The sequence below is a fragment of the Hyperolius riggenbachi genome, chromosome 1 (genome assembly GCF_040937935.1).
Source record: "Hyperolius riggenbachi isolate aHypRig1 chromosome 1, aHypRig1.pri, whole genome shotgun sequence".
NCBI classification, from domain to species: domain Eukaryota; kingdom Metazoa; phylum Chordata; class Amphibia; order Anura; family Hyperoliidae; genus Hyperolius; species Hyperolius riggenbachi.
Window position 1 is genome coordinate 685,818,526 of NC_090646.1, and position 27,867 is coordinate 685,846,392.

The 27,867-nt window shown below is 46.6% G+C and overlaps 1 protein-coding gene across 2 annotated transcripts in view; it reads right to left on the reverse strand.

Moving 5' to 3' along the window:
• Positions 1 to 27,867, reverse strand: part of LOC137532599 (NACHT, LRR and PYD domains-containing protein 3-like) — a 738,694-nt gene that overhangs the window by 164,145 nt on the left and 546,682 nt on the right. For both annotated transcript variants that reach the window (XM_068253288.1, XM_068253297.1), the window contains 2 exons: positions 7,288 to 7,452; positions 974 to 1,138 (listed from right to left, as the gene is read on the reverse strand). In XM_068253288.1, coding sequence (XP_068109389.1) covers positions 974 to 1,138; positions 7,288 to 7,452 — 330 coding nt within the window. The remainder of the gene's footprint in view (positions 1 to 973; positions 1,139 to 7,287; positions 7,453 to 27,867) is intronic.

Here is a 27,867-nt window from a genome sequence, read left to right on the forward strand (position 1 = left end):
GATTTTAATCCATTATGGTGTAATGTGTTTCCAATGGTTTTCTTGGTGACTGTGGTCCCTGCTAATTTGAGGTCATTCACTAACTCCTCCCGTGTAGTTCTAGGATGCTTTTTTCACCTTTCTCAGAACCATTGACACCCCACGAGGTGAGATCTTGCGTGGAGCCCCAGAGCGAGGTCGATTGATGGTCATTTTGTACTCCTTCCATTTTCGAACAATCGCACCAACAGTTGTCACCTTCTCTCCCAGCTTCTTGCTAATGGTTTTGTAGCCCATTCCAGCCTTGTGCAGGTCTACAATTTTGTCTCTGACATACTTGGACAGCTCTTTGGTCTTTCCCATGTTGGAGAGTTTGGAGTCTGCTTGATTGATTGATTCTGTGGACAGGTGTCTTTTATACAGGTGACTAGTTAAGACAGGTGTCCTTAATGAGGGTGACTAATTGAGTAGAAGTGTCTAACCACTCTGTGGGAGCCAGAACTCTTAATGGTTGGTAGGGGTTCAAAAACTTATTTCACTCAATGAAATGCAAATCAGTTGCTATCTTTTATTTAAGGTTATTTTTAGATTTTCCTTTTGATGTGCTATCTGCCACTGTTAAAATAAACCTACCATTGAAATGATACCGTTCTGAGACTTTTCATTTCTTTGTCATTGGACAAACTTACAAAATCAGTGAAGGGTCAAATAATTATTTCCACCACTGTATATCTACTGACTCGTGGCTTAGATGAAGTCACAGAGGACGCAGATATACTGCAGTGGTGGATAAAGTGGTTAAGTAAAGTCCAGAATTCAGAACTCTAGATCACCAATCACACCAACTATTATTCCTCTCCCTTCTTTTACATAAACCCTCCCCCAGTCACTGCAATGGGTGTCACTATTATGGTACGTGAGAATGGAAGACTGGAATGACATGGAAGGCAATAATTCTGCTGATCTCTGCTGCAATCAGGGCTGTTATACTCACACTAATTCCTCTATCCGGCTTGTTGTCAGAGCTTCCATCAGGTCACCGAATTCTGGACCCCCCAGACTGTTATATGACAGGTGCAGCTTCCTCAGAGTCTGGTTATTCCGTATCCCGGATGCCAGGTGGGGGCAGCAACTGGAGGTCAGATCATTACTAGCTAAACTGCAGGAGAAGAAAAGAATGTTACTGAAATCCATATAAAATAAATGTTTCCATGGCAATTTAAAGTACCTTTTGTTAATCACATGAAACATGCTCACACAGGTAGCTTTGTGACAGGCACCCCTCTCAGCCACGCCCTGCCCATAAACTGTCTAGTTGTTTACATCTAGGGGTCTAGGGAAATTTGGCCTTTGAGGTACTATTGTGACAGCCATTACGGCCTTCATACTTCCCCCTCAGCTAGAGTGAATGCAGCAGGTTTTATATCCAAAGCCTTTGAGATATCCAATCGCACCCATCAGGGGTGCCCCTTTCGCCTATAATCTTTGTTAATAATCTCTTCTCCTGGGGGTGGCAATGGCTGCCTCTTGCCTTCCTTCTGCTTCATCCTGTGAGAACTTTATCATGAGTGCTTTACTGCCTGTGCTGCTGACTTCATGGCATTCCATCACAATCTAGTGGGTCAGTGTTTTACTCTAACTTTATCTTACTAGAGGAAAGGATTTGAGCCCTGCTGGTTGTTGGATATGGGGCCCATCAATAACTCTTCTTGCATGTTTGCCAATTTTGCTTTGGTTTCAGATTGTATGAGGAGACTCCCCTCTTGTGGGTGGGCAGCGGATCTATTCGCACCACGAGGTTTCTCACCCCCCGCTGCACATGTCTGGCTAACGTGCCTCTTGTTAGGTGGTGTGTTGGTCTTGGGGTGGGGGCATCGGGGGTCCATGCGCCTGTGTTTGCTGCCTATCCCTGCTTGGGGAGCTATTAAGTTGCTTGAGAATTCAAGGTGTCACTGATTCTAGCTCTCCACCTATAGCCAGCTGCATGACTGTACTTCTTGCTCTCCTTGCTGTTGATCCATGGGCATTCTCTGCTTTTGGGCTATACCTTCTAGAACCATACTGTAGGTTCCCATTATATATTCTCTCTCACACAGCAACAGTGCCAACTCGAGGGCTATTGTGCATCTTTTTTAATATTTACTATGTACGTCAGTTATTTATTCACTTGTGTTGCATTTTTATATGAATTTTATATTCAGCAGTTTGCACTGTATTTGTCTGATTTTGCATATTTCTAGGATGCTCATATGCACTTTAACACTTGTATGCTCCAATATCTCCCCCTTTTTATTTCCCTCCCTCCCTCAGTTGTCATCTTCTCCCCTTTGACAGCAACTTTGCTGTATGCATAATATTGCACAGCTGTGTGTAGCCAGCACCCATGGGGGAATAGCTGTATGCATAATATTGCACAGCTGTGTGTGGCAAGCACCCATGGGGAATAGCTGTATGCATAATATTGCACAGCTGTGTGTGGCAAGCACCCATGGGGGAATAGCTGTATACATAATATTGCACAGCTGTGTGTGGCAAGCACCCATGGGGGAATAGCTGCATACATAATATTGCACAGCTGTGTGTGGCAAGCACCCATGGGGGAATAGCTGCATGCATAATATTGCACAGCTGTGTGTGGCAAGCACCCATGGGGGAATAGCTGTATGCATAATATTGCACAGCTGTGTGTGGCAAGCACCCATGGGGGAATAGCTGTATGCATAATATTGCACAGCTGTGTGTGGCAAACAGCCATGGGGGAATAGCTGTATGCATAATATTGCACAGCTGTGTGTGCAAGCACCCATGGGGGAATAGCTGTATGCATAATATTGCACAGCTGTGTGTGGCAAGCACCCATGGGGGAATAGCTGTATGCATAATATTGCACAGCTGTGTGTGGCAAGCACCCATTGGGGAATAGCTGTATACATAATATTGCACAGCTGTGTGTGGCAAGCACCCATGGGGGAATAGCTGTATGCATAATATTGCACAGCTGTGTGTGGCAAACAGCCATGGGGGAATAGCTGTATGCATAATATTGCACAGCTGTGTGTGGCAAGCACCCATGGGGGAATAGCTGCATGCATAATATTACACAGCTGTGTGTGGCAAGCACCCATGGGAGAATAGCTGTATGCATAATATTGCACAGCTGTGTGTGGCAAGCACCCATGGGGGAATAGCTGTATGCATAATATTGCACAGCTGTGTGTGGCAAGCAGCCATGGGGGAATAGCTGTATGCATAATATTGCACAGCTGTGTGTGGCAAGCAGCCATGGGGGAATAGCTGTATGCATAATATTGCACAGCTGTGTGTGGCAAGCAGCCATGGGGGAATAGCTGTATGCATAATATTGCACAGCTGTGTGTGGCAAGCACCCATGGGGGAATAGCTGTATGCATAATATTGCACAGCTGTGTGTGGCAAGCACCCATGGGGGAATAGCTGTATGCATAATATTGCACAGCTGTGTGTGGCAAGCAGCCATGGGGGAATAGCTGTATGCATAATATTGCACAGCTGTGTGTGGCAAGCAGCCATGGGGGAATAGCTGTATGCATAATATTGCACAGCTGTGTGTGGCGAGCACCCATGGGGGAATAGCTGTATGCATAATATTGCACAGTTGTGTGTGGCGAGCAGCCATGGGGGAATAGCTGTATGCATAATATTGCACAGCTGTGTGTGGCAAGCAGCCATGGGGGAATAGCTGTATGCATAATATTGCACAGCTGTGTGTGGCAAGCAGCCATGGGGGAATAGCTGTATGCATAATATTGCACAGCTGTGTGTGGCAAGCACCCATGGGGGAATAGCTGTATGCATAATATTGCACAGCTGTGTGTGGCAAGCACCCATGGGGGAATAGCTGTATGCATAATATTGCACAGCTGTGTGTGGCAAGCACCCATGGGGGAATAGCTGTATGCATAATATTGCACAGCTGTGTGTGGCAAGCAGCCATGGGGGAATAGCTGTATGCATAATATTGCACAGCTGTGTGTGGCAAGCAGCCATGGGGGAATAGCTGTATGCATAATATTGCACAGCTGTGTGTGGCAAGCAGCCATGGGGGAATAGCTGTATGCATAATATTGCACAGCTGTGTGTGGCAAGCAGCCATGGGGGAATAGCTGTATGCATAATATTGCACAGCTGTGTGTGGCAAGCAGCCATGGGGGAATAGCTGTATGTATAATATTGCACAGCTGTGTGTGGCAAATACCCATGGGGGAATAGCTGTATGCATAATATTGCACAGCTGTGTGTGGCAAGCAGCCATGGGGGAATAGCTGTATGCATAATATTGCACAGCTGTGTGTGGCAAGCAGCCATGGGGGAATAGCTGTATGCATAATATTGCACAGCTGTGTGTGGCAAGCAGCCATGGGGAATAGCTGTATGCATAATATTGCACAGCTGTGTGTGGCAAGCACCCATGGGGGAATAGCTGTATGCATAATATTGCACAGCTGTGTGTGGCAAGCACCCATGGGGGAATAGCTGTATGCATAATATTGCACAGCTGTGTGTGGCGAGCACCCATGGGGGAATAGCTGTATGCATAATATTGCACAGCTGTGTGTGGCGAGCACCCATGGGGGAATAGCTGTATGCATACTATTGCACAGCTGTGTGTGGCAAGCAGCCATGGGGGAATAGCTGTATGCATAATATTGCACAGCTGTGTGTGGCAAGCAGCCATGGGGGAATAGCTGTATGCATAATATTGCACAGCTGTGTGTGGCAAGCACCCATGGGGGAATAGCTGTATGCATAATATTGCACAGCTGTGTGTGGCAAGCACCCATGGGGGAATAGCTGTATGCATAATATTGCACAGCTGTGTGTGGCAAGCACCCATGGGGGAATAGCTGTATGCATACTATTGCACAGCTGTGTGTGGCAAGCACCCATGGGGGAATAGCTGTATGCATAATATTGCACAGCTGTGTGTGGCAAGCACCTATGGGGGAATAGCTGTATGCATACTATTGCACAGCTGTGTGTGGCAAGCAGCCATGGGGGAATAGCTGTATGCATAATATTGCACAGCTGTGTGTGGCAAGCAGCCATGGGGGAATAGCTGTATGCATAATATTGCACATCTGTGTGTGGCAAGCAGCCATGGGGGAATAGCTGTATGCATAATATTGCACAGCTGTGTGTGGCAAGCACCCATGGGGGAATAGCTGTATGCATAATATTGCACAGCTGTGTGTGGCAAGCAGCCATGGGGGAATAGCTGTATGCATAATATTGCACAGCTGTGTGTGGCAAGCACCCATGGGGGAATAGCTGCATGCATAATATTGCACAGCTGTGTGTGGCAAGCACCGATGGGGGAATAGCAGTATGCATAATATTACACAGCTGTGTGTGGCAAGCACCCATGGGGGAATAGCTGTATGCATAATATTGCACAGCTGTGTGTGGCAAGCACCCATGGGGGAATAGCTGTATGCATAATATTGCACAGCTGTGTGTGGCAAGCACCCATGGGGGAATAGCTGTATGCATAATATTGCACAGCTGTGTGTGGCAAGCACCCATGGGGGAATAGCTGTATGCATAATATTGCACAGCTGTATTATGTGTGGCAAGCAGCCATGGGGGAATAGCTGTATGCATAATATTGCACATCTGTGTGTGGCAAGCAGCCATGGGGGAATAGCTGTATGCATAATATTGCACAGCTGTGTGTGGCAAGCACCCATGGGGGAATAGCTGTATGCATAATATTGCACAGCTGTGTGTGGCAAGCAGCCATGGGGGAATAGCTGTATGCATAATATTGCACAGCTGGGCATGGCAAGCACCCATGGGGGAATAGCTGTATGCATAATATTGCACAGCTGTGTGTGGCAAGCACCGATGGGGGAATAGCAGTATGCATAATATTACACAGCTGTGTGTGGCAAGCACCCATGGGGGAATAGCTGTATGCATAATATTGCACAGCTTTGTGTGGCAAGCAGCCATGGGGGAATAGCTGTATGCATAATATTGCACAGCTGTTTGTGGCAAGCACCCATGGGGGAATAGCTGTATGCATAATATTGCACAGCTGTGTGTGGCAAGCACCGGTGGGGGAATAGCTGCATGCATAATATTGCACAGCTGTGTGTGGCAAGCACCCATGGGGGAATAGCTGTATGCATAATATTGCACAGCTGGGCGTGGCAAGCACCCATGGGGGAATAGCTGTATGCATAATATTGCACAGCTGTGTGTGGCAAGCACCGGTGGGGGAATAGCTGTATGCATAATATTGCACAGCTGTGTGTGGCAAGCACCCATGGGGGAATAGCTGTATGCATACTATTGCACAGCTGTGTGTGGCAAGCACCCATGGGGGAATAGCTGTATGCATAATATTGCACAGCTGTGTGTGGCAAGCACCCATGGGGGAATAGCTGTGATCAATGGACGTGCTCCAGACTCCAATACACCTGTGCACTACAGGTATCTTCCAGTGTATATTCTAATGAGTCAGCACCGACCTTCATAAAAATAGCTCTTTTATTTTGAAAAAAGTTACAAATTCATGATGAAGCCAACAGCTATTTGCTACTTCATGAATGTTTAACTTTTTTTCAAAATAAAAGAGCTATTTTTATGAAGGTCGGTGCTGACTCATTGGAATATGCATAATATTGCATGACATTTAAATATGTTATGGGATGGTGAAAGCACGGCTCTTTGTATAGCTTGGTCACTAGGCAACCCACCTACACACTGAAGGACTTCCTCCTAATGTGTTACATGCGGGTGGTGCTGCATGAGCCATGCACACGCCCCCTAGTACAACTTCCTGTCCTCCAATGGGATTAGAGCTAGGCAGGAGGTTACAAAGGGTGGAGCCCAAGCTAACACAGGAAGCACTCCGTTATGGAGATGCTTATAAGGATTGTTTCCTCTGGTCACTTTAGTACATGTTAGGCCTCAGAAGAAGCACAGCAGAATGGTAGTTGGCTGTGCAGCATTGGCACCCTCTGCCCTCCAAGCACCCCCAAATCTGCCATGATAACTACATTGGTTATATGAATTGGACTGTTTATGCACTGTATGCTTATCATTGGCAAGCCTCAGCATTGCCACGCCTTCTCTCCTCCTTTATGCAAATCTATTTCTTTCAGTTTTTATCCTTAATTCTACAACAAAACAACCTGCCACATCATTCCTGTCTTCCATTCTCATTTACTGGTATCTTATTTTAAGATATGAATGGAAGACGGGGATGAAGTTGCAGGTAATAATTCTGCTGATCTCTGCTGCAATCAGGGCTGTTATACTCACTGTAATTCCTCTATCCGGCTTGTTGGCAGAGCCGCCATCAGGTCACTGAATTCAGGACCATCCATCCAGTTAAATGACAGGTTCAGCTTCCTCAGAGTCTGGTTATTCCGTATCCCGGATGCCAGGTGGGGGCAGCAACTGGGGGGCAGCTTATTACCCTGCAAACTGTAGAAGCACAAAAACATGTTACCAGACATCTGTACAAAATTAAAGTTTCTCCAGCAATTTATTATATATTTCCTTATTATGAGTTATTATTATATTTCATATTTGCAGCACTTTTTTACATGTTCAGTCTTCTGCTAATGGACTCTGGGTAAGAACTGTGTGTGTGTGTGATGTGTGTGTGATGTGTGTGTGTGTGTGTGTGTGTGATGTGTGTGTGTGTGTGTGTACAGTGTGTGTGTGTGTGTGTGTGTGTGTGTGTGTGTGTGTACAGTGTGTGTGTGTGTACAGTGTGTGTTAGCATAGCCAGCCACAAGAGATTGAGGATGTGAGCTCTCTCTTTCTCCCGCTTTATTCCTCCCAGCAATGTACCAGAAGCTCCCCTTTCTTCCTTCTCTGACATCATGGACTGGCCATAACTTCTCAGAAGGAAAAGGGAAACAAAAATCTGACACGTTGGAGATTAGCCACTTTCTCAAGGAGAGCCGACTGACACGTTGCTAAGATGGCACCTGAATTTGGCTGACAGAAAGCAACAAGAGGAAAGACTAGCTCTGTGCCCTCTCAGCTCCGCACACACAGACCCACTCAGACAGACAAAGGAGGGACCAGAGGGCTTCTCACTTAGAGTAGGAATCGGAAGATGCCACATCAGAGGTGGGTGACTTACCATGTGGCTGCAGCTCTGCGAGCCAACATCTGAACTTCAGCAAAGCCAATTCAGGGGAAGTAGATAAGGAGCTTAGGGAGTAAAGCTTTAGTTTACCCACCATTAAAGACCTTGACTCCTTTGCCACACGTCTGGAGAAATCCTTTAGGAGGGAGCTGGATGAGCTTTTCAGGAGACATCTCAGGGATCAGGCATAGAGTCTTGGATTTATAGGAGAGGCGACACATACCACACTGTCCTCACTTCAGGACAAAGTAGTGAGCAGGATATCTATATTTTTGCATGCAAAACTATGATGGAAGCTAAAATTTCTCCATAGACCAGTATTGCATTGTTTGGATGCGGGCGTACATTTTAGTCCAGGGGGGGCGGTGTGCGCCACAGCGATTAACCATTCAATTGTACAGTATTGGGTCAGGGATGCGCAGCCTTTTACCTATATTTTGTTTCCACAGTCCTGTAACTACCAGGCTAGCAGCACCCATTGTGCTATCCTGTTTTGCATGGTAAGTATTTAGTTTTGCATATGTTTTGCATCTGTCTGATTGCTGAGTGTGTATTTGAGCTATTTAAGCGGTGGTGAGTCATTCAGATGCGGCCCATATTGGTGAGCGCTTGCTTTGTTTTCTGCAGTGAGCAGGATAGAGAGCTGGATATTGTGCACACTCAGACGATTAGGAGAATTATTTGAGAAGGCAGAATATAAAAATCAGAGGTTTGCCTGAGCCCACAGGGGTTGAGGATCTGAAACCATCTGTACCAGACCTTAATATAATATTGCAATGCCCTGTACAAAGCTCTTTAAGGATTGAGAGAGCCTACAGGGCCCTCATATCTAAGAACCTAGATCCTACGAAGCCCCAGGATGTCATTTGTGGACTACTGAGGTATACGTTTTTTTCTTCTTTGGTGATTCTTGTAAGAGCCAAGAATACCTAGGTGAGAAATAGGGAGAGACCGGGAGCCCAATGGTGCGGTATCGTTAGGTATAGGGTGGATATACTCATATAAATATATACTCACAAAGGTGGGTTGTAGTTCCTGCAACCACTGTATAGGCCTGCAGGGAATTCACTGTCCCTGCTCGGTACTCCAGATCCTGCAGGATACTGGATGGTCGCTCTCCTGTAGTCCTGCTCGGTACTCCAGGTCCTGCTGGATACTGGATGGTCGCTCTCCTGTAGCCCTGCTTGGTACTCCAGGTCCTGCTAGATACTGGACGGTCGCTCTCCTGTAGTCCTGCTCGGTACTCCAGGTCCTGCTAGATACTGGACGGTCGCTCTCCTGTAATCCTGCTCGGTACTCCATGTCCTGCTGGATACTGGACGATCGCTCTCCTGTACTCCTGCTCGGTACTCCAGGTCCTGCTGGATACTGGATGGCCGCTCTCCTGTACTCCTGCTCGGTACTCCAGGTCCTGCTGGATACTGGATGGTGACTCTCCTGTAGCCCTGCTCGGTACTCCAGGTCCTGCTGGATACTGGATGGTCGCTCTCCTGTAGCCCTGCTCAGTACTCCAGGTCCTGCTGAATACTGGACGGTCGCTCTCCTGTAGCCCCGCTCGGTACTCCAGGTCCTGCTGGATACTGGACGGTCGCTCTCCTGTAGTATGATAGACTTTCCAGAAAAGCTGCAAAGCTATTACCTCCAAAGGAGGTCTGACTGGTAGTGGGTAGGACCTGCAGTCAGATTGCTTTTTGAATAAAAACTTTTTTCCAGTTGAACTGGTGTCTATATCTTCTGGAGAGGTAAGCGATTACCTCTCTTTTTATTATAGCATTTTTTATTTGTATTTAAAAATACCAAAATAGAACACAAATTGGGCACCTCCTACCCACTACTGAGGTATACAGATGTGGAGGAGATTTTTCTGAAGCTAAAACAGGGAACATTCTTGGATTTTGACAGGGCTAAACTCTACTTTTCCCAGCCATATCCAGGCACACTGTGATGTAACTTTGAGCGGTGAAACCGCTGCTATAAGAAATTAAGAAAGCCGGGGGATTGTGTCGTTGGGGCCATCCCTTCACCCTCACATTAATAGTTAGAGGGAAATACGCTACTTTATGCACTAGAGGTGATTTAAGTGATTTCCTCAACAAGGTCAACCTGCAAGACACTGATTTTCTTGACTGGAGAAATCCGCAGCAACTACCTCCTCTGCCACAGAGGAACAGGTGGCAGGGTAGTGGTTTGCAGAAGAGGAAGAGTATCACTTTGGAGTCAATTCACCTGGCTTGTAAGGCTGTGCTGTCTAGTGCTATGGGCCTGGGACCGAGTTTCACAATGGTGAAGGTGCTCTGTAAGATTAAATCAGGCACCTGCTCATGGTGTATCGTAATGGCCTTGATGCATGAACTAGCAGTAAATATACAGAGCACACACAGCGCGAGTTATTATTACGCATGCAGTGCGCGGTCCTGACAGCATAGTGTGCGCTCGTAACAGACACATAATGCTCTTGTAGCGCAACTGCGGTATTCCCGTAGGGAGGCTCTTCTAAGGTAATTACCATAGTAGTGTAACGATCCGTGGGCGATTTCCAGAGTCAGCGCAGGCCAAGTGCGCTGAAGCAGATGGGAATCTCCCTCAGACCCAGATGCAGAGTACCCAGTATATGTAGAGGAGAATTCCAACCAGCAGATGGAGCTGTAGAGTACAGAGGAACAAGTCCTCTGCACAACCACAGATGCCAGTTTGAAATTGCACGATTAAGCAAGACTGAGCAACAAAGTAGTAACTCAGAAGAAAGCAAGAACAGAGACAGACTATATGAATGTCTACCAATCTAGCCGCCACCCAGCGACGGTAGACATATCACATCAGAACAGACCAGAGAGAGAAAGCTAATCGCACTAGAGGCGAATGCTATCAGCAACACAAGACTGAGTAAAGACAGAGCATGAAATGAGAAAGGAAGACACAGGAAATGAGTACAATCAGAATGCCAAGGAAAATAACAAACGCAATAGCTAAACGTGGTCGCACAACAGCGACAAAGCGCGTTATCAGTACGGTCACCGCACGAGAAGCGCAACAGTGACAAAGCGTACCTCCCCTGACTAATCAAATGAACACAGAGAACAAAGGCGGACAGATAACGGGAACGCTTGCTAATCGGTTGCCTCACACCAGACAACAGCAAGCGTTCGTTCCAGACAAGACAGACAGTAGGAGCAACCAATAGCAACCGCTGCCAAGGTTATACTCCAAGATTCAGACAAGGGAGATCCACCACCTCTAACGCTAGAGCGAATGCGATCTAGGAACAGGACAGAACGATTTACTATCAGCCACCGCTGGCGACAGCACAATCGCATAGATAAGACAAGACAAAATAGGCAATACAAATATACACAAATCTGCCTACACTAATAGGAGTGCTAGGTGCACTCCCCTGGAATTAACTACACAAGAATAAAGTAACCTAGATGCTGAGGCTCTAACGTTAGTCTCCCTAAACAGGAACCATGATGAGCAAGGAATTCTTGGAGGAAGTGACATTTATACTGGAAACCTTCAAAGGAAGCAGACAAGCAGATTGCCAAATAAGTGGATGCAGGCTGACAAAGAGGTCTCCCTTCCCTGGACTGCACTATGTAATCAGCATAGGAAACCATACAGTCCAAGGAATCAAGACCGGCAGAGCGGATTCTGACAAGTAGCAGCCATGCTACTGAAGTACCACGGTTGTGCTATGAGAGCATCACACCACAGTAATATGAAATATTATATATAATTATAATATATAAAATAAAGGTGCATTTTTTTATTTTTCCATCACTATTTACAAGCTTATAATTTAAAAAATGTTCGTGGTATACCCCCTTGACATGCATATTCAAAAAATTCAGACCCTTAGGTACTATTTATGTTTTTTTATTTAATAGTAATTTTTTTTCCATTAAAACATTTATTTGGGTAATTTTTTGGTGTTGGGAAATAAACTCACCTTTTCACTCTGGCCTACTACCCCTCACAAGTGCTCTAAACCCACAGCTGAACTCTGGTCCCCTACCTTTCGTGTCCTTACCTCTCCCTCTAGATTGTAAGCCTTTGGGCAGGGTCCTCCTCCTTTTGTGTCCTACCTGATCACGCACCTCCATTACTGTACACCCATCCTATTGATCTGAGTGAACTCGACTTGCCTAATCCCCATGCTCCATCCAGTGACTGACTAAGCATTACCTGGTACTCATACGGTGCTGTGTGATCTCCATGCTCCCATCCAGTGACTAAGCATTACCTTGTACTCATACTGTGCTTTGTGATCTCCATGCTCCCCTCCAGTGACTGACTAAGCATTACCTTGTACTCATACTGTGCTGTGTGATCTTGTCTTTCATGTATTCCTGTATTGTCATATTGCTGTTTGTCACCCCTAAATATTGTCTGTAACCTAAACTCATGTCCAGCGCTGCATAATATGTTGGCGCTTTATAAATACAATAAATAATTATAATAATGTTATAATGTGTGTAAATTGCCTTCAAAAATGTATGTAGATGTAGTTTTGCTATTTGGCCACAAGATGGGCACATTGCGTTTTTTTTTTCCTTTGTGCTTCTGGCTTCCCGGAAGCACAAGGAGGATGGGAAACTTTTTTCTCCAGAAAAACTGCAGACTCTGATAACAGACCGTCGTTTTTTCTGCTGGGGACTTAGATCGATGAATGTGAACCATGTTCCCATTCACTGATCTCAGGGCTACTGGGGAATGGCACAGGGGCACGCCCGTTATCCCGCGCGGGAGCCCGCCACTGTAGCAGAGCAGCCGCCTCACCTCCAGGCAGCTGAAATGGTTAAGGTGCCAGAGACAGATTGTACTGGAGTAGTAAACAATGACTGAGTCACGTTGAGAGATGTACCTGCACTCAGTATGCAGCACTGAAGTGGGTATAGCAGAAATATGCCAATGTGTCATATTTGCCGCAAACATTTTTTCCCTGCTTCCTCAAGCAATTAAAAGTGTAAGAAACCATATGTTTCACACCTTTATTCCCGGCACCAGCAACTCATTAGTAAGAGCTGCAAACACGACTGATCACAGCAACAGCATAGGAGATAGAACTTCTTTAGGCATCTTCCAAGTTCCAAAGTGTTTATTCAGTAAACAGATATACAGATACAGTTCGTTACATCTTAGCAAAGCAGATTCTTCTGTAGTAAGTCAGTTGCGTTACAGCTTCTTGATTACCTTCCTGCTGAAGGGTAATCAGGTCATCTTCTGTCTATACGTTACATCTAGACTACCTATGTACAGCATACATTATATCAGATTGCATAAATAAAGGAAAGTAATTAGGGTTCCAGTCAGTAGATAGAGAGCGTGAAAGTAAGAGTGCGCTCCGTTGGCCCATCATGAACCTTAATACTGACCAGGAAAGAGTTAATTCTGTCATCATCTGAACCATCCCCCTAAACCTATAATTGGTTCAGATTCCTCATAGAGTAATGACACACACCTACTCAATTAAAATTCCAAGTACCTCTTTACCCTACATACAAGAATGTTATGTTTAGTAAATATGGCCTATGTTGATTGTTCCCGTAGTCTATCGGTCTGGGGCAGTGTAGGCCTGTGGCCTTCCTTCAGGAACATGTTCTCAGTATCGGCTTGCATCATCTCTTCTGCGAGAACCTCTACTTAAAGGTATATTCTGCGAACAAGCCTTTTACCTAAAACTCAGTCCAAATAACTGAGGCCTACTTAAATTATAACAATCCCCCCTAAAACAGCTTGATCCGCAGATCCCTGCTTCTGAACCCAACAGTACCTAGTTTCTTTTCTTTATGTTTCACTTTTCGATGCTCGTGCTCACACACCTTCTCTGCTCTAGGTGGTTATCCCTGGGAGAGAGGGCAAGACCTCTTGGTCATCCTGTAACCAGGCTTTCTGGGGAGGCCCTACTTCTAAGTCCCTTTATACCACATTCTCAGCATTTGCGTCACTTGCGTATCACTTACGAACTTGCATGATCACAGAAAAGTGAAACTTGTTCATCTGTTAAACAACGGAGCAGTGCCAGGTGCCTTCTAAAAGAACGCCTTTAAACAATCAGCTCCATCATAGGTACTGCTAAAACTTATACCCGTAATCCTGTATATCCCTTAATTTGGAAATATTGGTTCATGAGATTGTTTATGAGACACCATGTTAATTTGTTTGCATAATTTTACACAAAAACTCAGCTGTATAATGATTCCCAAGATTGCCACCCCCATCACTACGACTAGTGGATGTAGGAAGAAATTCTGAATTGTAGAGGCCCAGTCCGAGTGTCCCTGGAATATCGCCAGAAACCTTTTCCACCAGGTCAGACTGGAACTCACCTGATTATATTTGTGTTCAACCTCTTTAAGATCACCTTAATCATGATGAAATATCACCTATAGTTTAGTGTTCTGTTTGTTTAACCGTTGTAACAAAGTGTGATCTTGTGTCAAAACCTGTACCCATTTGTACCATGGCGTGTTATCCCTCAGGATGGGCACTTCCTATGGAGCTTTGAATTTTAGAGTTCTCCCAACAATTTGAGGAATAACGTAGTCAAACCTGGATGACTTGATCCATATGGGATCTCCGCTCACACAATATGTTCCCCTTGAAAGATCAACCTTATCGGATCAATTATGAAAATGTACCCTGAATGTGTCATTAGACCTCATGTTTAAAAAACAAACTTTTCCTTCAGCCACCAGAGATATTGGTTTGGCATTAGGAGGGATCTTTTGGATGGCAGCTGCGCATTCTGTGTTATTGAGCCAGCAGGCTTCCTCACTAAATCGGACTTGCCCCGGCAAACACAGGTACCTCTCTGAGAATTGCCAGCATGATGACAAATCTACTTGTTTCACCTCCCCGTCTAGCACCAAAAAAACATTGATCTCTCAGGTCATGGTGTAAGACATGTGTTGAGGAAACAGGTGTACCCAGGGATACTACTGGAAAAACTACCTGGGTTTCTCCACCGGTAGGAACTAAGGAAGTAGCGGTGCATAAAGAATTGTCGCACCCTATCCATTTGTTTATCCACACCTCTCGGTGCCTCCATGCAAAAGATCCTTCCCCCAGAAAATCGACAAGTCTCTCCTTATCAAGTCTCAGCTGTAAAGGAGTTTTACCTTCTGATAAGGCTTGAGCCATTATATTAAAATCTGCTGTTAACTCGGTCTGCATTGACAGGCATGCTTTCTCCCATGCAGTACCCTTAGCATGTTCAATCATCTTCTGAAGAATTATTTGAATGTGCCTTTGAGTGAACCCCTGAACTCTATGGGCCTGATTCACAAAGCGGTGATAACTCAGTTATCACGCCTAAAAGACTTTAGGCATGATAACCTTTGCACCACACTGGTGAAAAGCCAGTTTAGGCGTGATAAGTTTAGGTGTGATAAGTTTAGGTGTGATAAGTTTAGGCATGCTAAGTTTAGATAAGTGTAGATAGCGTGCAAAGTCCCGCACACAAAGCAGCGCCATTAAACTCTATGCGAAGTGCACCAGACTTTGCTAGCGCAAAACTTTTGATCAGCTGTGCACTGCGGTGCTAACGCAGTTGGTGCTTAAACTTATCATGCCTAAACTTATCACACCTAAACTTATCATGCCTAAACTTATCACACCTAAACTTATCATGCCTAAACTGAGTTTAGGCGTGATAAAGGGCTTTTCACCAGGGTGCTAACTGTTAGCACCGCTTTGTGAATCAGGCCCCTTATGTGTTGTGCGTTAACTGTTCCAAAACCAAGTTCAGATGATGTTGGGTACCCACATTCTGTTGTCCCAATGTGCCTAATTGTTGAATGACCTCTGTCATCCCTTCTATGTCTACACTGTTTGCTACCCCCATTCCAGCGCCCATTCCTCCCAAGAGTGTATCTGTTAAATCTCGGGACCTTCTTCTGGCTACACTATTCCCTGAGGAATGTGCCCATGACATGAAAGCCTGTACCAGGGTGGCAGTGACAGTGCTGCAGTTAGGGTATATATTAGATATTACCCACTCTTCTACGTTAATCTGCCAAGTGATCAATTGAAGCGGGCCTCCATGATAACTGGAGTTGCCCTCAGTTGATTTAACTGAATAGGGCCACTTTTTACAACTTGATGTGTATCACATGATGGTAGGTGGGGTTCCTGGGTAGTCACTGGCAGGGTGACTACCTGAGCTTTAGGAGTTGTAGGAACCCCCACTTTCACGGTTCCCCTTCTCATAATGCAAGAGCTATTTGGACCTTTAAACTCAAGGGACTGTGGGATGCAAAAACCGTATGTCCATGGTCCTTCATCCTCCCGGACTAAGGGTGCTATTTTTAAACTCCCCCGTTTTAGTCCCATCACCCTTCCGCCATAGAGAGTCCCCGGGGTGCTACCTGATGTATCCCAGGATTCTACCTCTCTACTCCAAAAAGTCCCCGGATCCATAAAACTCACGTCCCATGCTAACCCTTGTGGCCCTCCCCAGAAGAATATGGTAGGTACTCTTTCTTCTGGGAAATTGATAAGCATATCAATGACAAAAGATGTTCCCAACTGTCCTGATTGGACCTTTGCCCCCTGAGGCAAAGTGCGTACCTTAGGTCGGGAAGAATGTACTCTCTGCAATCTTTCAATTAAGAGTACCTCCTCACTTACCCATCTAGCATGAGGATAAGTGCTTGAATATGGACTGTGTGGTATTGTCTCGTGTTGTGACCCATGTAGTGAGGATGTTACCTGCGTTGACACTCCCTTGCTCGGGATTGCTCTCCCCACCCTCTTGGTCACCTGAAACTGTGGCTTGATCTCGATTTTTACTTCTTGTTTCGAGAACCACAAACCCTCGGCTTTCCAGCCTTTACGTGTGTATAGTTGTCTCAGAGACACTGTTGGTAGCTCCAGAGTGTGATATTGTTCCCTGCGTCTCTCCTGTAGGAGAAGTGACTCTTACTGCTCGTTCCTCTCCAATCTGGAACCATCTCACTCTGGATAACCAAGACAAGGTAATCCCGAACACACTCCACCTTTTGCATGTACCCATTGTACTGCATTGGGTGCATCGATTCTGGGAGTGTGACATTCAAGAGCAGATTTACACTGCCGTTCAATTCAAACTTCCAGCACACCTGACCCTTCAGACCTTTCACCAACATTGTGCCATGAAATTTGTTTCCACCTGGCACTAGTGATCTATTCCACCTTCCCTGTTTGGTCCCCACGTGCCAATCAGAGGGAAGTGGGAAAGGATCAGTACCTTTTTCTCCCAACATTAACATGCTTGGGCCTTGTGTTCTCATTAACCCCTTATTGTTCATGAGAATGTCCTCTCTTCAGTCTCCTAGGACGAAACGGTAACCTAGGATCACTATCAGCACGGTACTCTTCATTATAAAAGCACCTCCTTGGGAAAGAAAAACATTAGCAATCTGCACTATGCTTTGCTCAGTCAGTTTTTTTAGTCATTTTCCGATCTCATAAATCTCGCTGTTCTCCAAACTCGGATTGGCATCTGGAACCTTTTGCTTATCCAACTGACATCTTTGTCTCTGCTGCCAGCACCTCAGCTCTCTTGCTTCCTAATTACCAAACTCCTGAAATCGAAATACAAACAAATCAATTCTTATTAATGATTTGGGATTCGCCCTGCGGCTTGTACTCTGTACACTTTAAATCGATCAATATATACCGTAATTGATCTCGTTGCTTTATGGTTCTCATGAACTCTGTTTACTCTTTTTGGTAGATTGGAGCTAAACTTCTCTCCCCTACCTAAGTACTTACCTTTTTTTTTTTTTTTAAATATGCTCCCGCAGACTTCACCTCTGGAAGCTCTCACCTCATTGCAGCTCCTTCCACATCCCCCCCTATCTGTCCATGTGCGGCCGTCGCATGCACAGATTACGGATGCCACACCTGTTGTTGCTTTGCAGGTGAGCCTGCAATGCTCTTGCTCATTTTCGCATTTACTTACCTAGAACCTCATCGCGATACCAGCTCTGCTAGAAGTCCTGTGTGTTGTACCCTCTGCCCAATGTTTGCCGTGCTACTACCCCCATACTGTTGGCTGATGGTGTAATGGGTTGGCTGATGGTGTAATGGTTAAGGGCTCTGCCTCTGACACAGGAGACCAGGGTTCGAATCTCGGCTCTGCCTGTTCAGTAAGCCAGCACTAATTCAGTAGGAGACCTTTGGCAAGTCTCCCTTACACTGCTACTGCCAATAGAGCGCGCCCTAGTGGCTGCTGCTCTGCTCTGGCGCTTTGAGTCTGCAAGGAGAAAAGCGCAATATAAATGTTATTTGTCTTGTCTTGTCTACTACAAAAAAAATGGCTGCCTCCCAGTAGGAAGGAGCACTTTGCACTTAACCTACACAGGGTGCAGGGCTAAGCATTCCAGCATCAAATGCCTGTATGCAGATCCCTGAATGCCCACTTGGTAGGTAGTCGTATGGCAAACCTGTACTGATACACTGTCACTCTGTAAATGGCAATTCTTTCATCTTTATAATTGCCCCATGAACTGCTCCCAGTTCTTGTTCTCTGTGCTACACTTGATAGGAGCTGGAAAAAAACATATTTGACCAATCAGTGGACGAGAAAAACGCACAAACAGCCCCAGCCCAGCATAGACCTCTTAGTCAAGCTCTGGCCCTGTCCACGACAAAAAACAGAAAAAAAACCTTACCGCTCTGCAGCCGCGGCGACGGATACCTGGATTGGTCAACTCCCTTTTTTCCAACTCCGGCACCCCCTGATGCACTGTCCCCCTTTCCTTCTATTGGGAACTCATGCTGCACCACCCATTACGGTGCTCCACTTATATTACCATAAGTAATATTACCAGGAAATATTACCATAACCAGGAATATTACCATAAGTAACCCTGTCCAAATACCCCCCTGATCTGCCCATGCAAATAACTCCCTGGGAAGTATCTGACTGCGATGTGTTTCCATGCCCTTTGCTGGAAAACCACTTCCTATCGGTAACCATGCTATTCACATAGCAACTGCTTGGTTCCCATATTCTGGCATTCCTTTCCCTGGGCCCAGACTCTGGGGAAATACTCCGGGATCCAAGATACTCAGTAGAGTGTCTCATTATCTCTACCATCCCTTCCTCTCAGCTGCTATGCCCGGTGCCGTGAGCACAGCCTGACGTGAGCAACCTCTCAATCCTATATACTTTAGGGAAAAAACCAGTAAGAACATACATTGTACATGCACACTAGACATTTCAGCATATGTATCTCTTCCAGAGACTTAGCATGCAGCTATATACACTCTCGGATGCCTGCGGGGAAAAAAAACATACAGGAGAAAAAAATACCACAGCATAACAAGTTTGTCCCACACAATTTCCACAGCTGTAACTCCAAATTCCCTCATACATTACAGCGACCCAGTGGCGACCCAACACCTCAACCGTACTGCCCCCCCCCCCCCTCTGTAGAGAGGGGGGGTGAGGGGCACCGAATAGACCCACACAACTAAACCTACGCTTTGCGAACATAACATGTCAAATACCGTCTTTCCCCGAAAATAAGACAGTGTCTTATATTAATTTTTGCTCTAAAAGATGTGCTAGGGCTTACTTTCAGGGGATGTCTTATATTTCTATCAGGAAGAGTCTCTCAGCAGAACATTTTCTGTTCCTTTGTACTGTGATGTTCATGGATTTGAAGGTATGCTTCTGTACTGATCAGGCACCTGCCCGGTCATCCCTGCACACAGCTGATAACCTTGCTGTGTGCTGGGATGACAGGATCAGTGCCGGACTGGCACTGCACCACTGTGTCCCCATTTACTGGCTGCCTCTTCCTCCTCTAACTATTGCTAGGCTTATTTTCAGGGTAGGGCTTATATTTCAAGCGTGCTCAAAATTCCAGCTAGGACTTATTTTCAGGGTTGGTCTTATTTTCAGGGAAAGAGGGTAGCACTGAACTATGCCGGAATAAAAAAAAAATAACAGAGCACTGAACTGGAACCAGCTTTTCTCCCTCCTCCTCTCCCCTTAACTCTGCTACGGGGGACACTACACACACGTCAGGCATCACTCCCAGACTATGACCCATAGCAAACTATCGCTGTTAAACGAGGGGAAAAAAAAAAAAACATCACATGTATGCTGCCTAAACTGAAACTGCAGCTGCTACTAGCAGAACATGAGAAGAAAAAAAACAACACAGGAAAATAACATGCTAGCAATGCACACCGCTGGAAAAAAAACACTGTTAACATATAACAGACACCAAACACTGCTTCAAAATCAAATAAACAAAACTGCATACTCGCCTGGTCAGCGGACGTCCTACACTCGACTGCCAGTTCGATCAGCTACGACAAGTTTTCTCCACAAGCCGGTGGACCTCGGTGGGCGTTTACTGAGCATTTGCTTGCTCAGCGGATTCTCCGGTCCCTTGACGGTAACTTGCTCCAAACGTTTGCCTGCGATGCTCCACCAATGAATCCTGTTCAGCAGTGGTTGTGTGTAATAAATAAAACAGGTCCACAACTCGCCACTGATTATTTACTCGAACTGCAGACCTTGTGCTGGCTCTCTGCAGCCTCCCGCACACCACTTATCTTCTCGATAAGCCTGTCAGCGCCTCCTCCGCTTGTATCGCTGTGGAATCTCTCGATAGACTGAATACTATCTATGGCCCGGCCCTTCCGTGCTAGACCGCGCTGGGTTTAACGGCACCAACTGTAAGAAACCATACATTTCACACCTTTATTCCCGGCACAGGAGAAAAGAAAGTTCAAAACGCTCAACCCCCTATAATTCAAACCAGTGGGTGCAGGATCTGGAAAGTCAGGCCAATCCACAAGTATGCACAAAAGGATCCGCAAGCCAGGCATTGGTTGAAAAAACGCTGGTGTTCTTTATTCAAAAATTCCACATGGCAAGTGCAATAAAACCACAAGGTTCAACTAACGTGTGTCGGGCCACGGGTGTACTTTATTCCCGGCACCAGCAACTCATTAGTAAGAGCTGCAAACACGACTCTCATCACAGCAACAGCATAGGAGATAGAACTTCTTTAGGCATCTTCCAAGTTCCAAAGTGTTTATTCAGTAAACAGATATAAAGATACAGTTCATTACATCTTAGCAAAGCAGATTCTTCTGTAGTAAGTCAGTTGCGTTACAGCTTCTTGATTACCTTCCTGCTGAAAGGTAATTAGGTCATCTTCTGTCTATACTACGTTACATCTAGACTACCTATGTACAGCATACATTATATCAGATTGCATAAATAAAGGAAAGTAATTAGGGTTCCAGTCAGTAGATAGAGAGCGTGAAAGTAAGAGTGCGCTCCGTTGGCACATCATGAACCTTAATACTGACCAGGAAAGAGTTAACTCTGTCATCATCTGAACCATCCCCCTAAACCTATAATTGGTTCAGATTCCTCATAGAGTAATGACACACACCTACTCAATTAATATTCCAAGTACTTCTTTACCCTACATACAAGAATGTTATGTTTAGTAAATATGGCCTATGTTGATTGTTCCTGTAGTCTATCGGTCTGGGGCAGTGTAGGCCTAAGACCTTGGACTAGGAACATCTTCTCAGTATCGGCTTGCATCATCTCTTCTGCGAGAACCTCTACTTAAAGGTATATTCTGCGAACAAGCCTTTTACCTAAAACTCAGTCCAAATAACTGAGGCCTACTTAAATTATAACAAAAAGGAGTAACTAAGAAGGTTAAAACAATAAGAGTAGAGTTTGATTTTCAAAAATAAATACCTAACCAACTCAAAAACATCTCCCGCATCCGACCTTTTCTCACTCAGGACACCATTAAAATGTTAGTACATGCTCTCATTATATCTCGCTTGGAGTATTGTAATATATTAAAATAGGTCAGCACTCAATGGTTAACCAATCCTTTATATAGACCAAAACAGTCCCATAGACTTTGTAGCAATCTTCAATGGGTACCCTAGCCGGGGGTGATACAGCAACCTTCTGATATAGTACTCCACCACTACACCCCAAGCAGTGGGCACTCACCATCAGGCCCGCCATCAGGGGGGGCGGGGCAACAAGGAGTCCCGTGACGGGCCCGGGGCCTGCAGGGGGGCCCCGCCCGCCTAAACACCCCCACTCGCCGCTGGACGCCGCTGCGCTGCCTGCATCAAACCTCAGCGGACGACCACTGTGCGGGCGCTAGGACCTAGCGGACACCGCACTTATATGCGGAAGTGAAATCACTTCCACATATAGAGCGTGGTGCGTCCGTGCACCCGCTCTAACTGGTCAGGTCGCCGCTGATCGAGGTCTGATGCTGGGCTGCTGCTGGGAGGTGAGGGGGAGCCCGTCACTAACTATATTACCTGGGGGGCGCCTGTCACTCACTATCTAACCTGGGGGGCCCCCTGTCACTCACTAACCTGGGGGGTGTCTGTCACTCACTATCTAACCTGGGGAGCCCCTGTCACTCACTATCTAACCTGGGGGGTGCCTGTCACTCACCATCTAACCTGGGGGGCCCCTGTCACTCACTATCTAACCTGGGGGGCCCCTGTCACTATCTAAGCTGGGGGGCACCTGTCACTATCTAACCTGGGGGGCCCCTGTCACTTACTATCTAACCTGGGGGCGCCTGTCACTCACTATCTACCCTGGGGGGCCCCTGTCACTATCTAACCTGGGGGGCGCCTGTCACTCACTATATTACCTGGGGGGCGCCTGTCACTCACTATCTAACCTGGGGGGCCCCTGTCACTATCTAACCTGGGGGGTGCCTGTCACTCACTATCTAACCTGGGGGGCCCCTGTCACTCACTATCTAACCTGGGGGGCCCCTGTCACTCACTATCTAACCTGGGGGGCCCCTGTCACTCACTATCTAACCTGGGGGGCGCCTGTCACTCACTATCTAACCTGGGGGGGCCCTGTCACTCACTATCTAAACTGGGGGGTGCCTGTCACTATATTACCTGGGGGCGCCTGTCACTCACTATCTAACCTGGGGGGCCCCTGTCACTCACTATCTAACCTGGGGGGTGCATGTCACACCTGGGGGGCGCCTGTCACTCACTATATTACCTGGGGGCGCCTGTCACTCACTATCTAACCTGGGGGGCCCCCTGTCACTCACTAACCTGTGGGGTGCCTGTCACTCACTATCTAACCTGGGGGCCCCTGTCACTATCTAACCTGGGGGGCCCCTGTCACTTACTATCTAACCTGGGGGGCGCCTGTCACTGACTATCTACCCTGGGGGGCCCCTGTTACTATCTAACCTGGGGGGCGCCTGTCACTCACTATATTACCTGGGGGGGGGCGCCTGTCACTCACTATCTAACCTGGGGGCCCCCTGTCACTCACTATCTAACCTGGGGGGCCCCTGTCACTCACTATCTAACCTGGGGGGTGCCTGTCACACTATCTAACCTGGGGGCCCCCTGTCACTCACTATCTAACTGGGGGGGCCCATTGTCACTCACTATCTAACTGGGGGGACCCATTTCACTCACTATCTAACCTGGGGGGTGCCTGTCACTCACTATCTAACCTGGGGGCCCCTGTCACTATCTAACCTGGGGGGTGCCTGTCACTCACTATCTAACCTGGGGGGCGCCTGTCACTCACTATCTAACCTGGGGGGCCCCTGTCACTCACTATCTAACTGGGGTGGCCCCTGTCACTCACTATCTAACCTAGGGGGCGCCTGTCACTCACTATCTAACCTGGGGGGTGCCTGTGACTCACTATCTAACCTGGGGGGCCCCTGTCACTCACTATCTAACCTGGGGGGTGCCTGTCACTCACTATCTAACCTGGGGGGCCCCTGTCACTCACCATCTAACCTGGGGGGCGCCTGTCACTATCTAACCTGGGGGGTGCCTGTCACTCACTATCTAACCTGGGGGGCCCCTGTCACTCTAACCTGGGGGGCGCCTGTCACTCACTATCAAACCTGGGGGGTGCCTGTCACTCACTATCTAACCTGGGGGGCCCTGTCACTCACTATCTAACCTGGGGGGCCCGTGTAACTCACTACCTAACCTGGGGGTCCCTGTCAGAATTCAGAATCCAGGTGAGAGGTGTCTACCATATTAAGCCTATTTATGTGAAAATGCTGTCTATTTATGTGCCTCATGACTGCTGAATTTGTCTTGTTGGGAGCCTTATGATTTGTTGGAGGCCTCATGACTGCTGAATTTGTCTTGTTGGGGGCCTCATGATTTGTTGGGGGCCTCGTGATGTGTTAGGAGCCTCAAGATTGCTGAATTTGTCTTGTTGGGGGCCTCATGATTTGTTGGGGGCCTCATGATTGCTCAAGTTGTCTTGTTGGGGGTCACATGATTGCTAACTGCGAGACTATGGGAAAAGCTGAATCATCATCATATGAGACAATAGCATTAAATCTACCTTTTTAGCTTTTTAAAACAGAAAATAAAACTGGGAGGTTCTGAAAAAATGATGGAACACTTCCTCCTTCCGGCTTGAAGGAGGAAGTGCTCGATATCGAGCCTTGCAACGCGTCCATTCGGACGCTTGCACCTCCGTTGAAATGTTGGGCAGAGAGCGGCATTCTGGGTAATTAATTTCGCCGCATCTAGCCGCTCAGCTGCGGCAATTAGAGCTAACTTGAATCACGAGTATCCTCGTGGTTATTCATGATTAATCTGTGGAGAGCAAACCTGCAACTAGCTCTGCCAACATGTAATGGCTACGAACATTTCTCAGTTCGTGGTGGGGAGGGTGGTGGGGAAGGGTGGTGAGGGGGGTGGGGGAGGGTGGTGAGGGGGGTGGGGGAGGGTGGTAGGGGGGGCCCAGGACTGATGATGTGTGAGGGGCCCCAAAATTTCTGATGGCGGCCCTGCTCACCAATAAGATTTGACCTGCCTTTAGATAAGGTCTGCACCACCTATGAGGTCATCTGGCAGAACCCTTGCCTTAATAGGATCCTCCTTGCAGTGCTTCTTTTTATCAGGCTTGTTTGTATCATGTCACCTCAAATAAAACATATTGGGGCCACCATAGTGTAAAACGTACCTAAATTTATTTATAAAATGAGTGTCCACCTACAAACATGTTGAGTCATAAAAGCGCAGTTTTAAAAGTCTCTATCCCGTGCGTAGGCCACTCAGTAGGCTAGGTGGCGCTGCCGTCCTCTCACTGTCCTGCTAGGCCACGCTGTCCTATCCCCACGTTCAGCTCGACTAGTTTTGTCGCTTAGTGGCTCATCAGGAGCATGCATCGCAGCGCTGTACTATGTAAATAGACTGCGGTTTCGCCATCGAACAGTCTCCTAGTGGCGATAGCCGGCATAACGCGGTCTTCAAGTAGTTAAATGGGAAAATATAAACTGCAGCCATTCTTAGACTGTTAATCGCAGAGTCCCCACACTAGGCACAGTTGGTCACTTGGTGACCGAGGTTACAAATCCAGGAAAAGTTGGTGGAGCATAAAACAGCCAATCAAATTTCAGCCATTTATTTTTAATGGGATAATGTACACTGGAGCCATTCTTAGACTGTTAATCGCAGGGGTCTCAAACTTGCCACACTTCGTCACTGGGTGACTGGGATTAAGATTCAGGAAAGTGGGTGGAGCCTACAACAGCCAATCAAACATTTTGTTTTCCAAAAGACCTTATAGTTTTTAAGAAAATTGATTTTAAATTTTCATAGGAAAAAAGAATATATTGAAATGAGGTAGTGAAAATGTACATATATCAAAAGAAAGAGGGTTTCCAAGTAACGAGAAATTAAAAGAATTTATAGGTTTAGTAAAACCATATATACGTTTTTTCCTCTTTATGAATATAACCCTCTAGGATCTTATGGTCTTGTAGGGCTTGTTCACACTTAGGGGCGGTTTTGCCCTTTTTTCGAGCGCAAGTGATTTTAAAAAGCGCCCCCAAAACGCTGGTGCAATGATTCTCCATGAGAAGGTTCATATCAGTGCGGTTTGTGTGCTGCGTGTTCAGCAAAGCGCTGCCTGGACCATTTTTTGGGGCGATTTTGCTATAGTGGAAGGTATAAGAAAAGTGCTAAACGCTCACAAAACCGCTTTGTGGGTGTAACGGTCGGTGTCAGCACACAGAGAGAATCTGATTATTGGTGATCTGCAGTATCACCAACAATACAGATATATACCTGATTGATGATCTGCAGAATCACCAATAATACAAGTATAACTAACCTCTGGACACCTGATAAAGTGTAAGTGTTTTGGTGCAACAGTAGATTGTCTCCCGTGGGGCGGGAGACACAATAAACGATGAGCATGGACCACCTGAGGAGCAGGTGGCCCTTGACTGTATGAGGAGTATCTCCTAGTGAGGTGCTAGAGATACCCTGAGAGTCAGTGATTCCCTGTATTGCTGGGAATCAGACTATACTGCAGTCAAAGGACTCCTAAGGGCTAGAGTCCCTGACTGGACTGCAGAGAGGCCCCTCTGAGGAAAAGGGAGTCTCTGCAGCTACCTGGCACCTAACAGGGCGGTGTCACAGGTAGTACAGACAGACTGAACACCCAAGGAGTGAGTGACAGCCAGAAGGGTCGGCCAGGCCAGGTCGGCAACACACGGGCAGATAAGGTACAGAGACAGAAGGCTCATTCGGTAACAAGGTACAGGCAGGGTTGGCAACAGGTAGTTAGATATGCAAAGGTACCGAATCAGAAAGCAGGAGAGAGGTCAAGAGAGCAATAGGTCATAACAGATATCAAGCAGAGGCCTAGTCTAGAGTGTGAGGTCCGTGGTCTCAACACCCAGGAACTGGTCTAAAGAATAACACAGCACTGACACAGTTTCCTTAAGCTTGGGTGTGAGGTCCTTGGTCACAACACCCTGGAACTGGTCTAAAGTATAACACAGTAATAACACAGTATTCCTAAACTTGGGTGTGTGGTCCTTGGTCACAACACCCTGGAATTGGTCTAAAGTATAACACAGCAATGACACAGTATCCCTAAGCTTGGGTGTGAGGTCCGTGGTCCCAACACCCTGGAACTGGTCTAAAGTATAACACAAGCGTAATCTGTGTTAAGTGTGTGAATTCCCAGGTCCTCCTGGTTCTAACACACTGTGGAATCTGACTGAGGTCTGAGTGCTCACACGTAAGTATTCGCAACGGCAGACAACCTGAGACTGACCAGCAAAATCTATATATAGTGCAGTGCTCCTCAGCGCCGCCCAGCACCACTCAGCCAATCACCCACTGCGCTGGAATCAGCTGATCGTCCTGATCAGTTGATCCCTCTCCTACTGGCATAAAGGTCCTGCCTCCCAGCGCGTGCGCGTAGCTCTCCATCTGTGTGCACTAGAAGGCTCAGATACACCAGACACATGCTGCTGTGCGGAAACCTCTGGTCTGACCGCGGAGACAGCCGCCAGACCACGCGGCGGCGTCTCCGCAATCCTTTACAGTGGGGCTATTGCATTTGCGTTTTAAAGAACAAATACATTGTATTTATTATTTTAGGGGTCAAAGAGTTCACTTCCTGACTGAATTAAAAAAATGCTCGAGAAAAGCGCTTTTCACAAAAAACGGAACGCCCATCCAAGTGCCACAAATAAAAAAAAAACCCCAAGGCGAATGCTAACGTGAGCAGGACAGAATGTAAACGTGCCCTGATAGATGTTAGTAAAGTGTTCTGATTTATATATTATGCATGCTTGCTCTATCGTAGGGTTATGAAGAAGTAGATATATTTACTATTGCTGTTGTGAAACCAAATGCTGACTAGTGTAAATCAGTGAAAATCAGAGAACATGGCTTAGCTTAGCTGACTGACTACT